Source organism: Oncorhynchus nerka, linkage group LG4, assembly GCF_034236695.1.
Source record: "Oncorhynchus nerka isolate Pitt River linkage group LG4, Oner_Uvic_2.0, whole genome shotgun sequence".
Lineage (NCBI taxonomy): Eukaryota > Metazoa > Chordata > Actinopteri > Salmoniformes > Salmonidae > Oncorhynchus > Oncorhynchus nerka.
In genome coordinates, this window is record NC_088399.1 from 19,963,820 (window position 1) to 19,987,817 (window position 23,998).

The 23,998-nt window shown below is 41.3% G+C and overlaps 2 protein-coding genes across 2 annotated transcripts; one reads left to right on the forward strand and one right to left on the reverse strand.

Moving 5' to 3' along the window:
* The first annotated feature begins 132 nt into the window (after window positions 1–132).
* LOC115120267 (transitional endoplasmic reticulum ATPase-like) lies at window positions 133–21,027 on the forward strand. The gene is made up of 18 exons (XM_029649183.2): window positions 133–303; window positions 5,130–5,241; window positions 5,446–5,618; window positions 5,739–5,881; window positions 6,416–6,546; window positions 6,808–6,939; window positions 7,124–7,226; window positions 7,491–7,624; window positions 14,986–15,121; window positions 15,361–15,473; window positions 16,279–16,443; window positions 16,677–16,799; window positions 18,298–18,510; window positions 18,745–18,923; window positions 19,166–19,295; window positions 19,576–19,731; window positions 20,117–20,271; window positions 20,518–21,027. The coding sequence occupies exons 1-18, from the start codon at window positions 287–289 to the stop codon at window positions 20,621–20,623; spliced, it is 2,421 nt and encodes an 806-aa protein (XP_029505043.1). The 5' UTR covers window positions 133–286; the 3' UTR covers window positions 20,624–21,027.
* On the reverse strand, window positions 20,826–23,337 carry hwa (huluwa). The gene is made up of 3 exons (XM_029649193.2): window positions 22,522–23,337; window positions 22,235–22,430; window positions 20,826–21,616 (listed from the first exon to the last, which is right to left on the reverse strand). Exons 1-3 carry the CDS (start codon window positions 23,125–23,127, stop codon window positions 21,450–21,452), a joined length of 969 nt encoding a protein of 322 aa, XP_029505053.1. The 5' UTR covers window positions 23,128–23,337; the 3' UTR covers window positions 20,826–21,449.
* Window positions 23,338–23,998: the final 661 nt, after the last annotated feature.

A 23,998-nucleotide genomic window follows, 5' to 3' on the forward strand; every position in this document is an offset into this window, starting at 1 on the left:
TCACAATCACAAAGCATTATCAACAATAACTTTGAAGTCTCATCTGAATTTGGAACTATGTCACCTATGGCATAATGTCAACCGCAGCCCCGATCAGAGGGTGCGTTCGTAAATTCACAATCTACTCCGATTTCAGAGCACTCTCGTCTGTGTGCCAGAGCGCAGAATAACTGATGAATTTACGAACACACTTAGCGCTTAGCTGTTGGTGTTGCACTCACTGAAGAGAAACACGAGAAGAGGAAGAAATCAGGTTTTATTTGTTGGACATACCAAGCGGAGCACCATGGCTTCAGGAGGAGAGTAAGTTGGCGTTGCTAACTAATGTTGGTTTTAACTTTACCTAGATAGAATCCGGTAACCAATAATGTTCGCTTTGTTAGCTGGCTAAAGTTAGCTAGCTTTCGGGTTCTAGTACAAATAACTAGCTAGCTACCTTTGAGCTAATATCGGTATGTGTTTTCTATGGCTGTAGCTAGGTATATAACTAGTAGAAGAGAACAGAGAATACATGCAAATAATATTGTTCCACAGAGTTAAATGGCCGCAAGATTATACCAGTGCCGGTTAGCAAGCTAACCTTAGCTAGCCATGTCAAAGATAAAAGCCAGCCTTCTACCAAACTGTTAGCTAGCAGCTTAGGTAGATAACGTTAGCTAGCTACGTAGCTAACTGATAGCGACATGATTTTGTGTTTGTCATGTGCCAACATTTGATAAGTGATGTGTATGTATCTAGCTAATTTGACAGTGAATTTGCTACAATTAGGTAATCAACTAGCTACCTAAATGAGCAAACTCGTGCTAATGACCGTCCACTAGCTCTCGCAGTTTTTCTTGCTGTGTCATGTGGGGCCTGCACAACACTGTTAGCTAGCTAGATGCACAGCTGAATGATGTAAACGTTTAGCAAAACATTAGCATTTTGTACAGTAAACATCAGTGATGTTCCCTTTTTTTCCGTTCAATAGTAAATATACATCTTATATAGTTAGTTATATGGTACCTAATAGCTACTACTCCTCTCCTGTAGGATATTGATGCATTTATATTTAATGTCTTTAAGGAGGCAATTGATTTAGGGGTCCTGCCCATTTCTATGACCAGGCCTAATTTCTGTAATCCACAAACCAAACAAAGATCCTTTGATTATAGAAAATTGGAGACCAATCATCCATGCATCCATCTTTGCAGAAAGACTTAAAAAGGGTATTGATCAAATCATTGATGATACCCAGTCTGGTTTTATGAAGGGCAGACATATGTAATAATATCCGACTAGTTTTGGACTTGATAGAGTACAATGAGCACCTTATGGAAGATGGCTTTATTTTATTTGTAGAATTTACAAGGCTTTTGATACAGTTGAACACCTATTTTTGAGACTATTTTTGGGGGTTTTGGTCAATATTTTCAATGTGACACTTTATAGTAATAGTAACAGCTCTTAAATTATCCCATGGAACCTCTGCGATTTGATATTAGAAGCAGAATTAAATAAGGATGCCAAATTTCTCCTTATTTGTATTGTTCACAAGTTATTGCACTTAATATCAATAAGGATAGTTTTAGGGGTATTCAGATACAAGATAAAGAGAAAATGTTAACAATTGTTTCAGGACACCACTTTTTTTGTCAGATAAGATCATAATGAAGTCAGGACAGCGTTTGAGTGTATTAATGCCTTCTCACATGTATCTGGTTTATCTCTGAATATTAGGAAATGTGAATTATTTGCGTTGAAAACATGTGACTTAAACTCTGTAATATCCATGTAAAAGATGTGATCACATATCTTGGTATTAAAGTTTGCAAAGATCAGAAAGGGCCAACTTAAATGTCTCTCCTATTGTAGAGAAAATTGGAAAAATATTTTTAACTCCTGGTTAAGTGATCTTTATCTAGATGTTTACTTTCGTCAAAATCTGAAGGTCTGTCCAGATTAGTTTATACCTCCCTTGCCTTGGATGTTCGTCTGTCAGTAACTAAAATGGTTGATCCTAAATTCTTCAACTTCATATGGAGGAATTAACCTTATTAAGAAAAGCTGTAATATGTAGTACCCAAAGTGAGGGAGGGTTGACTGCTCAGGATTTTAAAACCTCAAATATAATCTTTAAGATCAAATGCACACAAAACAATTTAAGAAATAAGGATTACATTTGGAATATAATCCCAAATTTAATATTCCAACAGATTGGTGGTCTAGAGTTCTTACTCAAATGCAGCTTTGATGTGGCTAAGATCCCTATTAAGCGTGATAACTTTCATAAACAAGTACTTCTAACTTGAAACCTTATGTACAAACAACTTTTCCCCACATAGTAGATATACAAGCTGTGATAATAAAGACATACAAAAGCAAGTCTTTCTTTTTCCAGAACTAGTTTGACAACCGCATTATCTGGGTTAAACAGTTATCAAATAATGATGGACAACCATATGATTATCCAGAATTCATGAGCACACACATTGTTACATTCACTCCTGAGGAGTTTCAAATAGTTAAAAAGGTGCTATTCTTCTTTCAGGAGAATATAACAATACTGAAAGTGCAACTACTAAGGATTTTGTAGCCTCAATTCAGCTAGAAGGAATTTACATTTTCCACACGCGCACACACACACACACACACACACACACACACACACACACACACACAGTGCATTCGGAAAGTATTCAGCCACCTTCACCTTTTCAACATTGTTACATTACAGCCTTATTCTAAAATGGATTGAATTGTTTTCCCCCCTCAATCTACACACAATACCCCATAATAACAAAGCAAAAACAGGTTTTTGATAATAAAAAACATTTACATAAGTATTCAGACCCTTTACTCAGTACTTTGTTGACGCACCTTTGGCAGAGATTACTGCCTCGAGTCTTGTTGGGTATGACTCAAGCGCTGTCAGGTTGGATGGGGAGCATCGCTGCACAGCTATTTTCAGGTCTCTCCAGAGATGTTAGATCGGGTTCAAGTCCGGGTTCTGACTGGGCCACTCAAGGACATTCAGAGACTTGTCCCGAAGCCGCTCCTAAGTTGTCTACGCTGTGTGCTTAGGGTCGTTGTCATGTTGGAAGGTGAACCTTCTCCCCAGTCTGAGGTCCTGAGTGCTCTGGTGCAAGTATTCATCAAGGATCTCTCTGTACTTTGCTCTGTTTATCTTTCCCTCGATCCTGCCTAGTCTCCCAGTCCCTGCCGCTGAAAAACATCCCCACAGGATGATGCTGCCACAGCCATTCTTCACTGTAGGGATGGTGCCAGGTTTCCTCTAGACGTGACGCTTAGCATTCAGGCCAAATATTTCAATCTTGGTTTCATCAGACGAGAGAATCTTGTTTCTCATGGTCAGAGTCCTTTAGGTGCTTTTTGGAAAACTCCAAGCGGGCTCTCATGTGCCTTTTACTGAGGAGTGTCTTCCCATCTGCCCACTCTACCATAAAGGCCTGATGGTTGTCTTTCTGGAAGGTTCTCCCATCCCCACAGAGGAACTCTGGAGCTCTGTCAGAGTGACCATCGAGTTCCTGACCAAGGCCCTTCTCCCCCGATTGCTCAGTTTGGCCTGGTGGCCAGCTCTAGGAAGAGTCTTGGTGGTTACAAACTTCTTCCATTTCAGAATGATGGAGGCCACTGTGTTCTTGGTGACCTTCAATGCTGCAGAAATGGTTTGGTACCCTTCCCCTGATCTGTGCCTTGACACAATCCTGCCACGGAGCGCTACGGACAATTCCTTCAACCTCACGGCTTGGTTTTTGCCCTGACCTGCATTGTCAACTGTAGGTCCTTTTATATAGACAGGTATGCCTTTCCAAATCATGTCCAGTCAATTGAATTGACCACAGGTGGACTCCAATCAAGTTGTAGGAACATCTCAAGGATGATCAATGGAAACAGGATGTACCTGAGTTCAATTTCAAGTCTCATAGCAAATGGTTTGAATACTTAATTAAATAAGGTATGTTTTATTGTTAATACATGTCCAAAAATGTCCAAACCTTTTTTCACTTTGTCGTTATGGGGTATTGTGTGTAGATGAGGGAAAATATTTTTTTAACATAACAAAATGTCAAAGGGTCTGAATACTTTCCGAAGGCACTGTGTAATGAAATCTCTATCAAGATGTTACTATTCCCTCTGCTGGAATATACTGGAATGTATCCCTAGGATAAGTGAACTGGAACAAAGTATTGTTGTTGTCTGGGAAATATTGTATATCTAATAAGGTGAAAGAAGTATCATACCAACTCATTCATAGAATCTACCCCGTTAAGACCTTTTATTGTACACAGATTAAAAATGGCTATTGATAACAAATGTGCATTTTTTTTGTTGTCCCAGAGACTTTTGACATTTATTTTGGGACTGTTCTTATTTCAGAAGATTGTAGTGAGTTAGAAGATTTTCTTTTAAAATAAACTACTATTAATGTAAATTTGAAAGACTTATTTTGATCCAAAATTATATGGACCCCGATTTGAACTTTCATTGTTAATGTTTATTTTTCATGGAAGATTCTTTATCCATAAAATGAAGTGGGCGGAGAACAAACCCGTCTTCACATTGTTTAAGATAGAATTCAAACATTAGTTTGAAATGATCAGTAAGTTTAAAATAAAAAAAAGCAATACCTACCATAATACTTTTTGACAAATTGAAAATGTATCTCGACATTTAACACCTCTGTCTGTTTGTTTACCGTTTGTATATTTCTGTTTTTCTATTTGTTTTATTGTTCATAAAATAATAATACTCTACTTTCCTGTTAATTCTGCTAACTAGCTAACAGTGTGGCAGATTACATTTCAAAACCCATCAAAATAGAATGCCCATTCTAGTAGTTAGTTTCACTACTGTATAATTAGAAACTGAAAGCAACTGGCCAATAGTTATTCTAAGTTTCTATCTCTAGTCAGTAGGGACACTTTACTTTTCACCCAAAGAGACTACAGTTGATTTGATATAATAAGCTCATTACATCACACTAAGGGTTAAAGGAAACCCTTTTATCGCTTAGCAAAACTTTCCTACAGTCAACTAGCTTGTCAGTATGTACTCCCAGGTTTAATGATCAAGTATGTTACATCTTGCCAGCTGATATATTTAGCATCTCTTTGATTTTCCCTCAGATCGAAAAATGATGATCTATCCACAGCGATTTTAAAGCAAAAGACCAGGCCTAACCGGTTGGTTGTGGATGAATCTCTCAATGAGGACAACAGTGTGGTCTCGCTGTCTCAGGTGAGGCATTGGTGGGGTGAATGAATGGGGCTGGGACATTTTAGTGAACCCCCAGTCCGCACCGAGTGATACATATTTGTTTCACCAGTAACTCACTCATTCCAGTTTTGCGGGCTGTGTTAGACTGTTACATCTTCACTGTGGGAGGTTCTATGTTAAATCAATAGGATTTAGTGTCTGACTGATTTCTCCGTCCCGCCCTAGGCCAAGATGGACGAGTTGCAGCTGTTCAGGGGAGACACAGTGCTGATGAAAGGAAAGAAGAGACGGGAGACTGTCTGCATCGTGCTCTCTGATGACACCTGCTCCGACGAGAAGGTCCGCATGAACAGAGTGGTCCGCAACAACCTAAGAGTCCGCCTGGGAGATGTTATCAGGTGAGATGGAACTGGATAACTTTGGCATCAATGCAGCATCATGTGTAAAAGCAAACCTCTGCTCCTCCTTTAATGTACAGTAAAGCCCTGACATAATTCATTATTTTGGTGGTCCCACAGTATTCAGCCATGCCCAGACGTGAAGTACGGGAAGCGGATCCACGTTCTGCCCATTGATGACACTGTGGAGGGGATCACAGGGAACCTGTTTGAGGTCTACCTCAAGCCCTACTTCCTGGAGGCCTACAGGCCCATCAGGAAAGGTAACAGTGATCCAAACTCGGTCCTGTGGCCCCCCCTGCATGTTTTGTTTTTTGTCCTAGCACCACACAGCTAATTTAAATAATCAAAGCTTGATGATCAGTTGGGTATTTTAATCAGCTATGTAGTGCTAGGGCAAAAACCAAAACATACAACCAGGATGGGCCCAGGACCGAGTTTGGGAAACTGTGATCCAAAGGACAACCTGGGGTGTGTTAAGGCAGGCACCATATGGGATTAAACGTTTTGAAACTGAGGAGGGACTTCCTCCACTTGAACATGACCCTGTACTCCAGAATATGTTCAGGGTCATGTTCATTAAGGCATGATTTTTTAATGGAAAACAAGTTTTTTAAAAATTTGATAAGTACAGATGGTCCCTCCCTGTTTCACTTAGATTCAGAGTGTTCTTTCGATTTGTGTGTACGAACAACCCTTGTTTGCTGGCACAGCCAGTGTGTCTCACAATATGATTATGAAAAACACCAAGGCCAGAGGATTAGGCTTGTGGGTCAATGCTTAATCTCTGTTTGTAGGGGACATCTTCCTGGTGAGGGGAGGCATGCGAGCTGTGGAGTTCAAGGTAGTGGAGACGGACCCCAACCCCTACTGCATTGTGGCCCCAGACACAGTCATCCACTGTGAGGGGGAGCCCATCAAACGAGAGGTACGGCTATATTCAGTATCAGCACTGCTGCAGTTTTCTATAGAGCAGCAAGTCTCTATTACTACATCTTCAGTTGGATCTTGTGCATGAGAGCAAGTTAACATCAAAGCTGGAGTTTTCAGAGATGGGATTTTTCTTGATTATTCAGGAATTCCTGATTTTTCGGATTGTAGAAAACAATTTTTTTACATTTGTATGCTATCTGTAGCCTTTTGCCCTAGTTTCTTATGCTTTATTAACCACATCTATTTCTGTGTTCAGGATGAAGAGGAGTCTCTGAATGAGGTTGGCTATGATGACATTGGTGGTGTGAGGAAGCAGCTGGCCCAGATTAAGGAGATGGTGGAGCTGCCCCTGAGACACCCAGCACTGTTCAAGGCCATCGGCGTCAAGGTGAGATAAATACACCTCTCATCCTTCACGTCAAACCTTGTGTACAATTATTAGATACATGCCTAAAACTGGTTTCTTGTTTTAACCATATATTTTGATTTGGTTTGTTTATGCAGGTGAATGAATTGCTGTTGAATTACATTTTCATGTAAAACATTTTTTATCACTTCTAATTTTCATTCAGCCTCCAAGGGGAATCCTGCTGTATGGACCCCCTGGAACAGGAAAGACTCTGATCGCCCGTGCTGTGGCGAATGAGACTGGAGCCTTCTTTTTCCTTATCAATGGTGAGAGACTGAAGGACAAAAGCTTTTGTTATTTTTCATCAGCATTTCGTTAAATTCCATTTCAATTCAGTCAATGCATGAAGTGGATTGAAATTCCATTAAAAATACTTAAATGTTTTTAGTTCGAATTTCAATGCAACTGACTGAATTTTTAATTGATTGACCCTAAATCTGTTGTTCATTGGTGGTCAGAATTACACATTCAGTGTGTTTGTTGTCAGGACGTTTCCTAGTAGTTGAACTTGTGCCTGCTAAATGTTTCAGGGCCTGAGATCATGAGTAAACTGGCCGGAGAGTCTGAGAGTAACCTGAGGAAGGCCTTCGAGGAGGCTGAGAAGAATGCCCCTGCCATCATCTTCATTGATGAGCTGGACGCCATTGCACCAAAAAGAGAAAAGGTGGGTTCACATCTTCTGATACAGTTTCCTTCTCATCCAATAGACCAATGTTCTTCAATCCTGTCCCAAGTTATGTTCGTTAGGGAGAAAGTTTTGAAACTGAGTGAAATGGGAAGGTACTACCTGAACTCAAGTTTTGCTACAATGTGTCCTACTGAACACAACCCTGGAGGCTCACAGGGTGTGCAGGCTTTTTTTCAAGCCCAGCTCAAACACTTTTTTTTTTAATCAGGTGTGGTAGCACAGGGCTAGAACAAAAGCCTGCACGCCCAGTTGAACGTTTGTGATAGTTATGCTAAAAATGTTTATTCTCCTGAGCCATTTACTGTGTTCGTATTCGTATCTTTTATTATTTCTTAATGTTGCATTGTTGAGAAGGAACCTGCAAGTAGTAGTGGAGAGTCGCATGTGCGTACCGATAGGATGCATGGGGTGTGAGTAGCTCCGTTTTGTACCGATAAAACTGGTCATATGTAGAAGCCAGACAACAAAGTTTTTAAATCAAGCCTCTAAAAATCGATAGATCAATATATCCCCAAGCAACTGGGAGAGAGTGAGAGGTCAGTTATGTACAACAGCGACCCAATCAGTTGGTTAAGCGAACGTGACGGCAGTAATTAAACAAGCCATGGCTTCCCCCAGAGGAAAAGACAAGGAGCAACTTGGAGATGCAAACAATGGTAATAAACAGCTAAAGGATATCCAGGAAAACATAGCTAAAATGCTCTCAATGCCCATCAAAATGCCCAAACAAACTGCTACAAGCTGTTGTTAAAAAAAGTAGTCTATCGTGTCATACATGCACATACAAGGCGTGTGCATGAATGAACAAGACCACAAAATTAGCCTTCTGGTAACAAAGTTGCAAACTTTAGATTAATTGGATCAGCAAGAAATCAGAATGAGACCAAACAACAGGAGAATATTGTCCTGCCGGAAAACGAGGAAAAGGGAGACGTTTCCAGCTACCTGGTTAAATTGATAAAAGGAACTTGACGTGAATATATCACCAGAAGATCTGGAACGATAGCATAGGATGGCGTGAAACAGAAGAACGCTAAATACCCTCGCATGGTAATCGTCAAGCTGTGGAACTATCAGACCAAAGTCAACATGCTGACTGCACAGGGGTGAAAGGAGATCAAAATCCATGGCCAGTCCATTCGATTCATCCAGGACCTGTCTGCTAGGCTGAGAAAAAACCTGCACGGATTACATTCCCATCAATCACTGGAAGAAATTGGAATCAAATCTCAATTTAGCTTCCCGGCAGTGCTACGGGTATGGAAGAGAACGCAAAGGATGGAATTCACAAGCACTGATGAAGTCCTAAACAAGCTACAAGAAACCTTTCCCGTTGAAGGAGAGCCACCTGCCCAGAGGAGAGGAAGGATCGGGAAAAAGTGATAAGCACACTAGGCTACATACAATAACCTGGTCTTGGGCGTCACATACAATATTCTTTCCCCCTCCCCCAAAACCATATTATACTTTGCTTAAGTAACTGCTGTTCTCTAGGAAGTAACGATAGCAGTAGCTGATGCCAATGGGTTACATGGACACTGAAAAGAAAATACAAAAAAGGAAATGTAGCATGTATGTCAATAACTATTCTGTGGGTGGGTGGATGTTTGCCTGTGCATATAAACAAAAACATCAACGCAACATGTAAAGTGTTGGTCTCATGTTCCATACGCACAAAAAGCTTCTCAAATTTGGTCTACAAATTTGTTTACATCCATGTTAGTGAGCATTTCTTCTTTGCCAAGATAAACCATGATTTTTACACAGGTGCACCTTGTACTGGGGACAATAAAATCCCACTAAAATGTGAAGTTCTCACACAACACAATGCCACAGATATCTCAAGTTTTGAGGGAGCGTGCAATTGGCATGCTGACTGCAGGTATGACCTCCAGAGCGGTTGGCAGAGAATTTAATGTTCATTTATTTACCATAAGCCATCTCCAAACATCAATTTAGAGAATTTGGCAGTATGTCCAACCGGCTTCACAACCGCAGTATGGTGTCGTGTGGGCAAGCGGTTTGCTGATGTCAATGTTGTGAAGAGTGCACCGTGTGGTGTTATGGTATGGGCAGGCATAAGCTACAAGCAACGAACACAATTGTCTTTTATCGATGGTAATTTGAATGCCCAGAGATACAAGGATGAGATTCTGAGGCCCACTGTTGTCTGTACACAATTCCTGGAAGCTGAAATTGTCCCAGTTCTTCCATGGCCTGCATACTCACCAGACATGTCACCCATTAAGCATGTGTGGGATGCTCTGGATCGATGTGCATGACAGTGTGTTCCAGTTCCCGCCAATATCCAGCAACTTCGCACAGCCATTGAAGAGGAGTGGGACAACATTCCACAGGTCACACTCAAAAGCCTGATCAACTCTATGCGAAGGAGATGCGTCACGCTGCATGAAGCAAATGGTGCTCACACCAGAAACGGACTGGTTTTCTGATCCACGCCCCTACCTGTTTTTTGAGGTATCTGTGACCAACAGATGCATGTCTATATTACCAGTCATGTGAAATCCATAGATTAGGGCCCAATGAATTTCAATTGACTGATTTCCTTTACACGAACTGTAACTCAGTAAAATCTTTGAAATTATTGCATGTTGTGTTTATTTTTTGTTCAGTAATACTTAAACTCACAGGAACTATTTTAGCAGGTAACCTAAATCATGCATTCAGCTAGTGAGACAGACATGGGGGGGAAAGGGATTCAAGGAACCTCCAAAGAGGCTGAAAAACAATCTCTACAGGACACCTGGAGATTATTATTCCCAACTACAAAAGACAAAAAACAAAACAAATGCTCGAATAGCTTTTTCAAGAAATGCACTCAACATTATACTGGGAGCTAAAATCGATAATATAGCGATATCGGATCATTCTCCTGTATCATGCTTTTACACCAACAGAAAATACACAGTGACAGAATATGGAGAATGAACAGCGCATCTTCAAGACCCTACATTTTATTATATATGTGAACAAAAAATGAAGACTTTTACAAATGTGGACAAAGAAAAGCAGACCCCCAACATCATTTGGGATGATTTTAAGGCGTACATTATCAATTTTTAATCTCATACTCTGCAAAAGTAAAATCTTGAGTTAGAAATGTAAATTTAAAGAAATAAATCTTTGAAAAAGCCCATAATTATTTTTTTTTTTTTTTTTTTTTTACAAGGTAAAGAAGGAAATACAATTTCTGAATTTTAAGCAGGAATTTACTCCTTGAAGAGAGCCAAATACAGCAGGTTAAACTCAAAGCATACTATTTAATGGGAAACAAACCTGGTAAACACCTCGTAGCCCTCACAAAATGAATACGCAAAACCAGTTAGTTTAAAAAAGGATAAGGATACAAACGCTTTAAAATCAGAAACAATGCTATTAATAATTTTAAAAGCTTTATTAAAATAACCTTTGGACTGATCCTATAGCCACCGTAGACTCAACAACCTTCACACAACTATCAGCAGAAAAAATGACTAAAAATGGAAATCACCCAGCAATAAATATATTAGACAATTAAAACATTCACAGAGAAAAGCACCAGGAATGGATGGCTTTCCTATAACATTTGATTTGATATTCTGGGACAAAGTAGCACCCCTATTTATTCAAATGACAACACGCATCACTAAATTCAGTGCTTCTGAGTTCCATGTATCAAACTGTTATTTCAGTTATATTAAAACCAGGAAAATCTTGAGTCTGTAAAATAACAAAATTCTTAAATAATGGTATGGCAGAAGTATTACCAGACTTGACACACAAACAGGGTTTGTTAAAAATAGACACTTACAAAAACATGTTTTAGTATAATACAATGTGCTAAGAAACAAGATAGCGATTCATCAATAATGACTATTGATGCCGAAAAGGCTTTCGACTGTCTTGAATGGCCTTTTCTATTAACTTTTTGAAGCATTCAACTTTCCAGCTGATAGTACATTTCGCAAAAGTATATACAAATGATACATTATCTGATGAAATTGCTGTAGAAAGGGGTACGAGACAGTACTGTCTCCACCCTCCTGTTTTGGACTGGCAATGGAACCGCTTGCAAAAATAAACAGGACCTAAACATAACAGGTATTAGTAAACATGAGTATAAACTAAACTTATTTGACGACAATCTCCTGTTAGACCTGAATAATATTAAACTCAATGCCTCCTTGTTAAAAATATTCTCCGAATATTCTAAGATCTCAGGATATAAAATTTAAGTGGGAAAAAAACCGGAAAAGGCAATAGGAAAAATAACTGGTGGACCACAAAAAAATATTAAACGTACGATGCTTAAAGTGACAACACATTCTAATATTGAGACTCTTTGTTACGAGACTCGAAATTGAACTCCGGTGCATCCTCAAATCAAATCAAATTGTATTTGTCACATACACATGGTTAGCAGATGTTAATGCGAGTGTAGCGAAATGCTTGTGCTTCTAGTTCCGACAATGCAGTAATAACCAACGAGTAATCTAGCTAACAATTCCAAAACTACTACCTTATACACACAAGTGTAAAGGGATAAAGAATATGTACATAAAGATATATGAATGAGTGATGGTACAGAGCGGCATAGGCAAGATGCAGTAGATGGTATCGAGTACAGTATATACATATGAGATGAGTATGTAAACAAAGTGGCATAGTTTCAAGTGGCTAGTGATACATGTATTACATAAAGATGCAGTAGATGATATAGAGTACAGTATAAACGTATACATATGAGATAAATAATGTAGGGTATGTAAACATTATATTAAGTAGCATTGTTTAAAGTGGCTAGTGATATATTTTACATCAATTCCCATTATTAAAGTGGCTGGAGTTGAGTCAGTGTGTTGGCAGCAGCCACTCAATGTTAGTGGTGGCTGTTTAACAGTCTGATGGCCTTGAGATAGAAGCTGTTTTTCAGTCTCTCGGTCCCAGCTTTGATGCACCTGTACTGACCTCGCCTTCTGGATGATAGCGGGGTGAACAGGCAGTGGCTCGGGTGGTTGTTGTCCTTGATGATCTTTATGGCCTTCCTGTGACATCGGGTGGTGTAGGTGTCCTGGAGGGCAGGTAGTTTGCCCCCGGTGATGCGTTGTGCAGACCTCACTACCCTCTGGAGAGCCTTACGGTTGTGGGCGGAGCAGTTGCCGTACCAGGCAGTGATACAGCCCGACAGGATGCTCTCGATTGTGCATCTGTAGAAGTTTGTGAGTGCTTTTGGTGACAAGCCGAATTTCTTCAGCCTCCTGAGCTTCACGATGCTGTCTGTGTTGGTGGACCAATTCAGTTTGTCTCTGATGTGTACGCCGAGGAACTTAAAACTTACTACCCTCTCCACTACTGTTCCCATCGATGTGGATAGGGGGGTGTTCCCTCTGCTGTTTCCTGAAGTCCACAATCATCTCCTTAGTTTTGTTGACGTTGAGTGTGAGGTTATTTTCCTGACACCACACTCCGAGGGCCCTCACCTCCTCCCTGTAGGCCGTCTCGTCGTTGTTGGTAATCAAGCCTACCACTTGTGTCGTCCGCAAACTTGATGATTGAGTTGGAGGCGTGCGTGGCCACGCAGTCGTGGGTGAACAGGGAGTACAGGAGAGGGCTCAGAACACACCCTTGTGGGGCCCCAGTGTTGAGGATCAGCGGGGTGGAGATGTTGTTACCTACCCTCACCACCTGGGGGCGGCCCGTCAGGAAGTCCAGTACCTAATTGCACAGGGCGGGGTCGAGACCCAGGGTCTCGAGCTTGATGACGAGTTTGGAGGGTACTATGGTGTTAAATGCTGAGCTGTAGTCGATGAACAGCATTCTCACATAGGTATTCCTCTTGTCCAGATGGGTTAGGGCAGTGTGCAGTGTGGTTGAGATTGCATCGTCTGTGGACCCTTTTCCATTGGTCATCCTTGATGTTTCTACAACTGGATTGGAGTCCACCTGTGGTAAATTCAATTGATTGGACATGATTTGGAACGGCACACACTTGTCTAAATAAGGTCCCACAGTTGACAGTGTATGTCAGAGCAAAAACCAAGCCATGGGATCGAAAGAGTTGTCCGTATCGCTCCGAGACAGGATTGTGTCAAGGTACAGATCTGGGGAAGGGTAGCAAAAAAATGTCTACATGGAAGAAGTTTGGAACCACCAAGACTTCCAAGAGCTGGCCGCCTGGCAAAACTTAGCAATTGGGGAGATGGGCCTTGGTCAGGAACACGATGGGCACTCTGACAGAGCTCCAGAGTTCCTCTATGGGGATGGGAGAACCTTCCAGAAAGACAACCATCAGGCCTTTATGGTAGAGTGGCCAGACGGGAAGACACTCCTCAGTAAAAGGCACATGAGAGCCCACTTGGAGTTTTCCAAAAAGCACCTAAAGGACTCTGACCATGAGAAACAAGATTCTCTCGTCTGATGAAACCAAGATTGAACTATTTGGCCTGAATGCCAAACGTCACGTCTAGAGGAAACCTGGCATCATCCCTACGGTGAAGCATGGTGGTGGCAGCATCATGTTGTGAGGATGTTTTTCAGCGACAGGGATTGGGAAACTAGTCAAGATCGAGGCAAAGATGAACGGAGCAAAGTACAGAGATCCTTGATGAAAACCTGCTCCAGGGTGCAACGCAGGAGTCTGAATGTCCTTGAGTGGCCCAGCCAAAGCCTGGACTTGAACATCTCTGAAGAGACCTGAAAATAGCTGTGCTGCGACACTCCCCAGCCAGTCTGACAGAGCTTGAGAGGATCTGCAGAGAAGAATGGGAGAAACTCCCCCAAATACAGGTGTGCCAAGCTTGTAGCGTCATACCCAAGAAGACTTTAGGTTTTAATACTTAGGTAAATGTGATCAGTTTACTTCATTTTTTTAGGAAAAAATTTAAATTAACCCGTTTTTGCTTTGTCATTATGGGGTATTGTGTGTCGATTGAGGGGAAAACTGTTTAATCTATTTTGGAATATGGCTGTAACGTAACGAAGGGGTCTGAATACTTTCTGAATGCATTGGTTGTTTTTTAACATCGAATTGTAATACAAATAGAATCGTGGGAATCGCAGTACATATTGTATCGGCACCTAAGTATTGTGATATTGTATCATAAGGTCCCTATCAATTCCCAGCCCTACCTGCAAGTAAGCATTTTGTTGGACGGTATACATCATGTGTGTCCTGTACATGCAACTAATACAACTTAAAACATGGGTCTCTAGGACCAGGGTTGAATGACACTACAGTAAATTCTCTATAAAATGAAACTCTTATACCCTCTACCATAAACTTGACCTCCTTGGGGTCAACAGAAAAAGTAATTAACCCTCTATATTGTCCTGTGTAGACACACGGTGAGGTGGAGAGGCGTATCGTGTCTCAGCTCCTCACACTCATGGACGGCCTTAAGCAGCGTGCTCACGTCATCGTCATGGCAGCCACCAACAGACCCAACAGCATTGACGCCGCCCTGAGGCGATTTGGTAAGATCCCTCAGTGCACTTGTAGACCTAGAATGTAACAGGTTCGCTTCTTAAATCAAGTTCTTAGTTTTGCCAGAGGTCTCATGCATTTGACTAATATCTTCATCCTTTTTTAAATTCTTTGTCATTACTGGTTGTGAATCAGCAGGCTTGGTGGTAACATAGAAATAAATTGAAATTTAATCTATTTATATGCTGGTTAGTGAGGCTGACCTTAACTGTGTGATGTTTCTTCTCAGGGCGTTTTGACAGGGAGGTGGACATTGGCATTCCTGACGCAACAGGCAGACTGGAGATCCTCCAGATCCATACCAAGAACATGAAACTGTCCGACGATGTCGACCTCGAGCAGGTGTGTGTGTGTATATAACACTACTGTAATTTACAGAGTGAGGTTGTTGTTACGAGAATTTTGTTCTCAATGTTCTTAAACTGAACTTCAATTAAACTACTCAGTCTGCAACCCAGAGTTTGTAAGATTCTGGATGAATGAAACAGAGTCCCAGCTTGTAATAGTCAGAATGTTTACTCACGAGAGCGCTCTGAAGTCCATTATACACAAAGACATCCATTTTTATAACTTACGCACATACTTCCACACAAACAGTAGATATCCTACGCACATACATACACATGAACAGTAGGTGAGTTGTATCCTTCTCTCACCACTGTTTATCACTACCCAGCCGACAGTTCTATTCCCCCGAGATTAGAGGAACCTTGAGAAGGACTCCCTGTCCTATCATAAGTTTCTCAGAGTTCTAGCCAGGTCGGGTCAAACACAGCTGAATTGTTCTCGGTATTTTCTTAGGCACACACTGTCTCGCCTATACTTCTAAATGGTAATGTCTTAACTTGTCCTATACACACACACATTAAATAGATATAGTCTTATGATTCAAATACATTTTACTCCATTATACAGTGACTGGGTAGAATACTTTTAGTCATTATCTTAACATTACCTTAAACATATAAATGATTTAGTCATTATCTTAACATTACCTTAAACATATAAATCACATTAATTTCTATTATATCAGTTGTCAATTAAACATTTTGTGTATGTAAGGTAGAATGAAAAGTTGAGTGAGTTTAAGTGAAGTCCCCGCCATGTTGATACTGTATGTGTGACCATGTCTGTCTGTGTCCTCCAGGTTGCCAATCAGACTCACGGCCACGTGGGTGCTGACCTGGCTGCTCTGTGCTCTGAAGCCGCCCTGCAGGCCATCAGGAAGAAGATGGATCTCATCGACCTTGAGGACGAGACCATCGACGCAGAGGTCATGAACTCCCTTGCCGTCACCATGGACGACTTCAGAGTAATGAGCTGGATTATTTTCTCCAACACACACAGCACTCAAAGTAGCTTCTACTGCACTGAGAACTTTATTTACCCTTCGGTTTTTCATCACTATGCAAATCTGCAGCATCCAGTATTTGTCTTTTTGCTAATGGTCTGAGGACAGCCGTAACTATTGAGCATTAGAACCAGTCGTAGCACAGAATCGTTAAGCCAGCTGCACTAACCAGTTGTATGTGGGTTGGGTTTCAGTGGGCTCTGAGCCAGAGCAACCCATCTGCCCTGAGAGAGACTGTGGTGGAGGTGCCCAACATCAGCTGGGAGGACATCGGTGGTCTGGAGGATGTCAAGAGGGAACTCCAGGAGCTTGTACAGGTAGGCCATGTTCTAGTCGTGGGGTATGATACTGATGAGATGCAAATTTATATACCACAAAATCTAATGTCATTTGTTGATTTTGTATCACTCATTGAAAGAGTGAGGAGTCTGAATGATGAATCCCTTTACAGGTGTATTCATTCTACAGTGGTCCCCTGCAGCGTACGTTCAAACCTGTGATTAGAACGCTTATTTAGAACTTCCAGTTTTGATGACGCAACAGTCAACATTTGAGCTAGCCACACTTTTTTTCCCTCACAGAAACATTTCTCACAAAGAGTCCTTAAAAAGTGATGTCCTGAACGTGACCACTTTATTGTAATTTTCAGACATTCACAGAAGTAGCAATAGCATACACAATAATCCAAACTGGAAAATGTAGCCTACATTAGTCCTAGTGCTAACTGAGGAAAGACTGAGGAAACCACAATATGAATTAGCTAATAGCAATTACTATTCATAATTCATCACATCACGGGTCAGTTCACGATTGATCTAAATAACTTGAGTAAATCACTTTCTAGAAATCGTAAGTAATCAGACCATGGGTAGTTTGTGCGCCGCCATGTTTGTTTTTTCTCGTCAACCAAAGATACGAGGAGTTTGGTCTGTTTGCAAGTATGCATCTTGAAGAGGGTGTGTCGTCTACGATAATTCACTTCCCTTCATTCACTTCTGGAAGTTTACCCTTCACTTCATAACATCTTTTGTCTGACAGACATTTACTTGACACCCAGAATGCATTGTATGATGTTAACAAACATGGCTCCACACATAGCTGGCAAATAGCTTAGCATTAGCTCATTATAATCAGTAGAACATTCAAAAAGTATTTTACACACATCATAGGTATCCATTGCAATCTATGCAATAATCAGAATGCATTATTTATCACCAGTACTTGAAAATGTGAATAAAACTGTAAATACATTATGCTCCATACATACCTACTGTATGCTACAGTAGAAACGACAACACGATATACAGGATATAAGGCACTAACTTTGATAGGAACGCACACATGTCTAAAGTTATTATTTGTAAGGAAAACAACAAGCAAGGCAATGCAAGCACCTAACAGAATTTCCCAATTTGTGCAAGTCTGCACTTGAAGCGCTTGGGCTCTCCTCGAAGAGAGAAGTTTGTCTTGGTCAGTAAAGCCTCAGACATAAATTGTCCTCAACACTGAAATGTGTTACTTCTATGTGAATTAATGAGGAGGTGGAACAGACCTCAATTCAAACTGTGGTTAAAAAAATATTACTTGTTAGAAATAATTTTTAATTCTCAAGTGGATAAATAGCCTACAGATAATTAGCAGGCAGCGTGTGTTAACTGTCCTGTTACCAAACAATCCCATTTTGGAACAGTGAGTGCATTCTGACATCACGTGCATAAAACAACTCCTGCCGGGGAGACTGATAGAGATATTTGGAACTCACGTGAAAAGCTTAATTAATGGTTTGTCTAACCTTCACGATCTTCTTCTCTTCAGTACCCAGTGGAGCACCCAGACAAGTTCTTGAAGTTCGGCATGACCCCATCCAAGGGCGTGCTGTTCTACGGACCCCCAGGTTGCGGTAAGACCCTGCTGGCCAAGGCCATCGCCAACGAGTGCCAGGCCAACTTCATCTCCATCAAAGGGCCCGAGTTGCTCACCATGTGGTTCGGCGAGTCTGAGGCCAATGTCCGAGAGATCTTCGACAAGGTAAGGCTAAACCGATTTATCGAGATCCCTCTAACCTCATATTTACCTGTATTTTATGTTGTAGTTGTATTTAAAAAAAAAATCAATTGTATGACATCTAATTTGTGTGTTACACATGCACAAAAGATGGTTAATAAATGTGAGACACTTATTCTCCTTTTCCATTGCAAAACGTTTTCTGTTGTGTGCCCCAATGAACCTATATCGTACCCTCCTAAACCCTCGATCTTCCAGGCTCGCCAGGCCGCCCCCTGCGTGCTCTTCTTTGACGAGCTGGACTCCATCGCCAAGGCGCGTGGCGGCAACGCGGGTGATGGTGGCGGAGCAGCCGACCGTGTCATCAACCAGATCCTGACGGAGATGGACGGCATGTCCAGCAAGAAGAACGTCTTCATCATCGGCGCCACCAACAGGTTGGCCATCATCACCCCAAAGAAGAACACTCTGCTTCACTGTTAATTTGAGTTTAAAAAACATTTCTAGCACTAGGCTTGCTGCTCTACGCAATATTTTATGGTTTTACTTGCAATGATGATATGTGGTAGTCTTCCCGACCTCAGTTGATTGCACTTTGTTCTTAGGTGGACAATAAGGTACTGTAAAATGAGATAGAAATGTAGGTTAAGCTAAATGACTAAACTGTGTGCCGTACTAGGCCTGATATCATCGACCCGGCCATCCTGAGGCCCGGCAGACTGGACCAGCTCATCTACATCCCCCTGCCAGATGAGAAGTCCCGCATCAACATCCTCGGAGCCAACCTCAGGAAGTCACCCATCGCCAAGGCAAGCCTCTATCTATTTATATGTGTATCTGACCATGCGCTGACATTGTGCTGACTGAACTGTTTTTCCCACCTCGGTCAGCATGTTCTGATTTGAGGGGTTGGGGCTCATTAAATGTCTTCATTCCAGGCTGGCCTACATGTAATGGGTAGAAAATTGATTTTTGGGAAAAGTTGTTCATATGGAAATTGCTGTGTGTGTGAAACAAATGTATTTTATAATCCCATTTACTGTTTGATCTTTGTCTGGAAGTACTCCCTCTACCCCTGTATGATTAAAGGATGTGGACCTGGATTTCTTGGCCAAGATGACCAATGGTTTCTCTGGAGCTGACCTGACAGAGATCTGCCAGAGGGCCTGTAAGATGGCCATCAGGGAGTCCATCGAGAACGAGATCAGGAGGGAAAGGGAGAGGCAGACCAACCCCTCAGCCATGGTGAGTTTAGTCACTAATGAATCTGTATTTGTTCAATGACGCAGTCTAGACTATAGCTAACTTTGTGCATGTGAAGCCTGGATAATGTAGGATCTGGGCAAATCACCAGCAGATTTAATTTCAGGAAGACACAAAACAACATTTCTGTATTCAATATTAAATGACTGAGTAAATCAACTGGGACATTTCTTTGATTTCTATTCATTATATATACACAGAAAGTATTTATTTTACAAGGGAGAAGGGATGATGCATTTAACCTTAAACTGATTTACACACATACCGGAGGAAGAGAAGGCGTGATTGTATTTTATAGATAAGTTCTTAAACCCCCCTTCACCTCTTTCTATCCCTCTTGCCCCCCACCCCCACCCCACCCCCACAGGAGGTGGAGGAGGACGACCCTGTCCCAGAGATCCGTAAGGACCACTTTGAGGAGGCCATGCGTTTCGCCCGCCGCTCCGTCAGCGACAACGACATCCGCAAATACGAGATGTTCGCCCAGACGTTACAGCAGAGCAGAGGCTTCGGAAGTTTCCGGTAAGCAAAACGCACATAATACATAGCGGATGATGGTGTTGAATAATACTGTTACCTATCTCCGCTCCCATATATCCTAGATACACCACCACTGGAGATTTTCATTAAACTTTTCTTACAAAATACATCTATTCCATGTACAGCTAACAAGCCATGTGTTTTACATAAGGAATGTACTGACAATGCCAAGATGGCTCCCCCTGATATTTACTGAAATGAGCAAAACAATTCCTGTCCTCGTCTCAGGTTCCCCACTAACTCTGCGCCAGGGGCCGGGCCCAGCCAGGGCTCTGCTGGTGGCAGCGGTGGCACAGTCTTCAACGAGGACAACGACGATGACCTCTATGGTTAAACCACACCATGACCCACAGTGGACCAAAACACAACCACTCTGTGGACCAAAGTTTCCTCATATACATTCTGGCAAATCTGTACAATGCCGCACAATATACACAAAAAAATGCCATTATTTACAAACCTTTCATCCCCCTTTAATAGTTAGACAGCATGTTGCAGCTTGTCTGTGTTCTGGCACTGCAGGACTTTTTCAAACCTTGTATGGATTTAAGGAGGGGGGGCAGAAGCCTGTGTGAGTACTTCTGACTTCATATGTGCAACTAATGAAGGATATAAAACTAGCCTGTTATAGAGGAAAGGGAGGGGAATTGCTTATGACTTGTAATGTAAGAATATATAGGGTTTAAAACATTTAAATTGAATTGTATGAAATTAAAACAATAAATTAACTGGTGAATAGTGGGTGTCAGTTTGCAATTTGTACAGATCTTTGAAAAGGGAATAAACTTCAACCATGAAACCAATCAATTATTTTTGGGAAATATGTATTGCAAGCAATACAATCTTTATTGACAACTTTAGTAGTGGATGAAATCAAATGTTCAAGCAATTTTAGTGCATATAATAAATGTGCTTATTCAAGTGTAACAAACAATGTGAATAGTAGAAGTGTCTTGGACAATGAATATACATAGTTTAATGAGAATAAATGTGTGATTTACAAAAGTGAGTGCAGTTCTTTACAAAACTGGTGTGTGTGGGGGCGGGGGGCAGTTACTTTTGGCTAAATGGAAAAAGTGATAATCTGTGTTAGTGCGCTTTTTAGAATGAAAAATATGTAGCCTAATAATAAATATTAAAATATTTCATGTTCTCTGGCATCATACCCAATAATGCTTGGTATGCAATGCAGGCATGTGATGTTTCTGTTTGGGTATGTTTTTCTCCCTCACATAGCACGGGTCGTAATAGTCCCATTCCATTCCGGAGTCCCACACACCGTTGTTGAGACCGTCGCTGTCTGCGGATAAAATCCGGAGCGAGACACCTGGAGAAGCGTTTGCATAATTAGCTTGGCAGTGATGGAAAAAGTATCCAATTGTCATACATGAGTAAAAGTAATGATACCTTAATAGAAAATGACTAGTAAAAGACACCAAGTAAACTACTTGAGTAAAAGTATTTGGTTTTAAATATACTTAAGCGTCAAAAGTAAAAGTATAAATAATTTAAAATGCTTAAAAATTATGCAAAACGGATGCCCCCCCCCTTATTACAGGGATAGCAAGGGGCACACCAACACTCAGACATAATTTACAAACGAAACGTGTTTAGCGAGTCCGTCAGAGGCAGGGATGTTCTCTTGATCCAATTCACGCACTTAATGTACCATCTTCGTGTCGTGTTAAGCGTTCAAAATGTAAGGAGTAGCCTACTTTTGGGTGTCAGGGAAAATGTATGGAGTAAAAAGTACACTTATTTAGAAATGTAGTGAAGTAAATGTCAAATAGCCCAAAAACGACGTAAGTAGCACTTTAAAGTATTTGTACACCACTGTAGGTAGGCTGTGATAGGCCATCGCTTTCTAATGGTGGAGAACATTTGATATTCATACTTCATGTAAATGGAAAACCGCTATGTTCTAGTAGGCCTAATGATAGCTCACCGGCGCTTGCTCCAAAGTCGCTGTCCAATCCAGGGCCCATGGTGGAATAGTTGTCAGATACAACAAAGCATGACGTCTCTGGAGGTATGTTACTGGTATAGTCACATTCGAAGTCAACCATATCAAACTGGTGTTCTATGTTGTTCAATAGCTCCATGGTGCTGCACCGACGCATGGGCCTCTGGTCAGATGTTACCTGCGTGCGTAAAAACAGTCATTCATCACATGTATCCAAGACAGACTTCAAGGGTTACAAACTAATTTTAGGCTAGAAACCACGAACTAACCGTTGAGTGTGGATTATTTAGCGCAGGCGAGTTGGGTGGTACAAGGTTAGGCCGTTCTACCTCTGAATCACTTGACTGCGGTAGGACAGGGGCGCTTCTGCGCCAGTTAATTTTGTTCCTGCTGTACATTCGTGACCTACGCGTCTGGTCGACCCTGGAGGTGGCCAATATGGTGCTCTGCGTCCTCGGAGACTCCAAACCACCGCCTGTGGCCCCGTCCGGCCGGATTAATCGGATTCTCTGGTCTACTGCTGCCCTCTCCTTTGACGAAGTTCTTGAAGAGTTCGAGGGCTGTGCCCGAATTGTCTCTGCAACCGAGATGTAAGCCCCTTTCCCATCTTGATTTGGCAACAATGGCGTCTCGGATATTCTGCTCATTCTCTGGCGCATCGACAGAGTAGACTGTAACATACTCTCGTAGTCCTCTCGTTGTCTTTTTTTGTTCTTCTTTGAACAAATGTGTAACTTGTAACCCAGAAACAAACAGTTCAACAACAACAGAAGAACCACACACGGTAAGAGTAGAATAATAAGTAGCGTTAAACTGGTAATTGGCAAACCATCACTCCGATTTGAGGGTGGTGTTGATGGGCCTATTTGCGACATTTCATCACAAATAGTTTATAGGATCCAATTCCAGAATACAAGATTTGTGAGTTTGTTCAAAATTACTTATCCTAATTGGTTATTTTCTGTGAGCACGCAGGTGTTTTGTGGCACCAATCAATTTCACTATCCTGCGTTTGAACTCTGCACAATGAGTGCTTGGATTTGGTGCTTGGCGAACCCTGTGTCCATGGTCTCTTAGATTTTCTGCTTCAAGATCTATCCAATTTGTTCGTGTCACCACAATACATCTCTGCATTTAAATGAGCATATTTTACTCCCAAAATTAACCATTTGCACACAGTCGAATATATAGACATATAGACAATATATATACATATGGACAACCAAACGGAGGCCTACTCGAAAATGTTTGAGAACATCAGTTGTGTTGTGACAAGGTGGTATACAGAAGATAGCCCATTTGGTAAAAGAGCAAGTTCATATTATGGAAAGAACAGCTCAAATAAGCAAAGAGAAACAACAGTCCATCATTTTTTTATATATATTTTTTTAACTTTAAGAAATGAAGGTCAGTCAATTTTGAAAATTGAAAGATCTTTTAAAGTTTCTTCAAGTGCAGTTTCAGAAACCAAGCACTATGATGAAACTGGCTCTCATGAGGACCGCCACAGGAAAAGAAGACACAGAGTTAACTCTGCTGCAGAGGATACATTTATTAGTTACCAGCCTGAGAAATTGCAGTCCAAATAAATGCTTCAGAGTTCAAGTAACAGACACATCTCACCATCAACTGTTCAGAGGAGACTGTGCAAATCAGTCCTTCATGGTTGAATTGCTGCAAAGAAACCACTACTTAAGGACACCAATAAGAAGGGACTTGCTTAGGCCAAGAAATATGAACAATGGA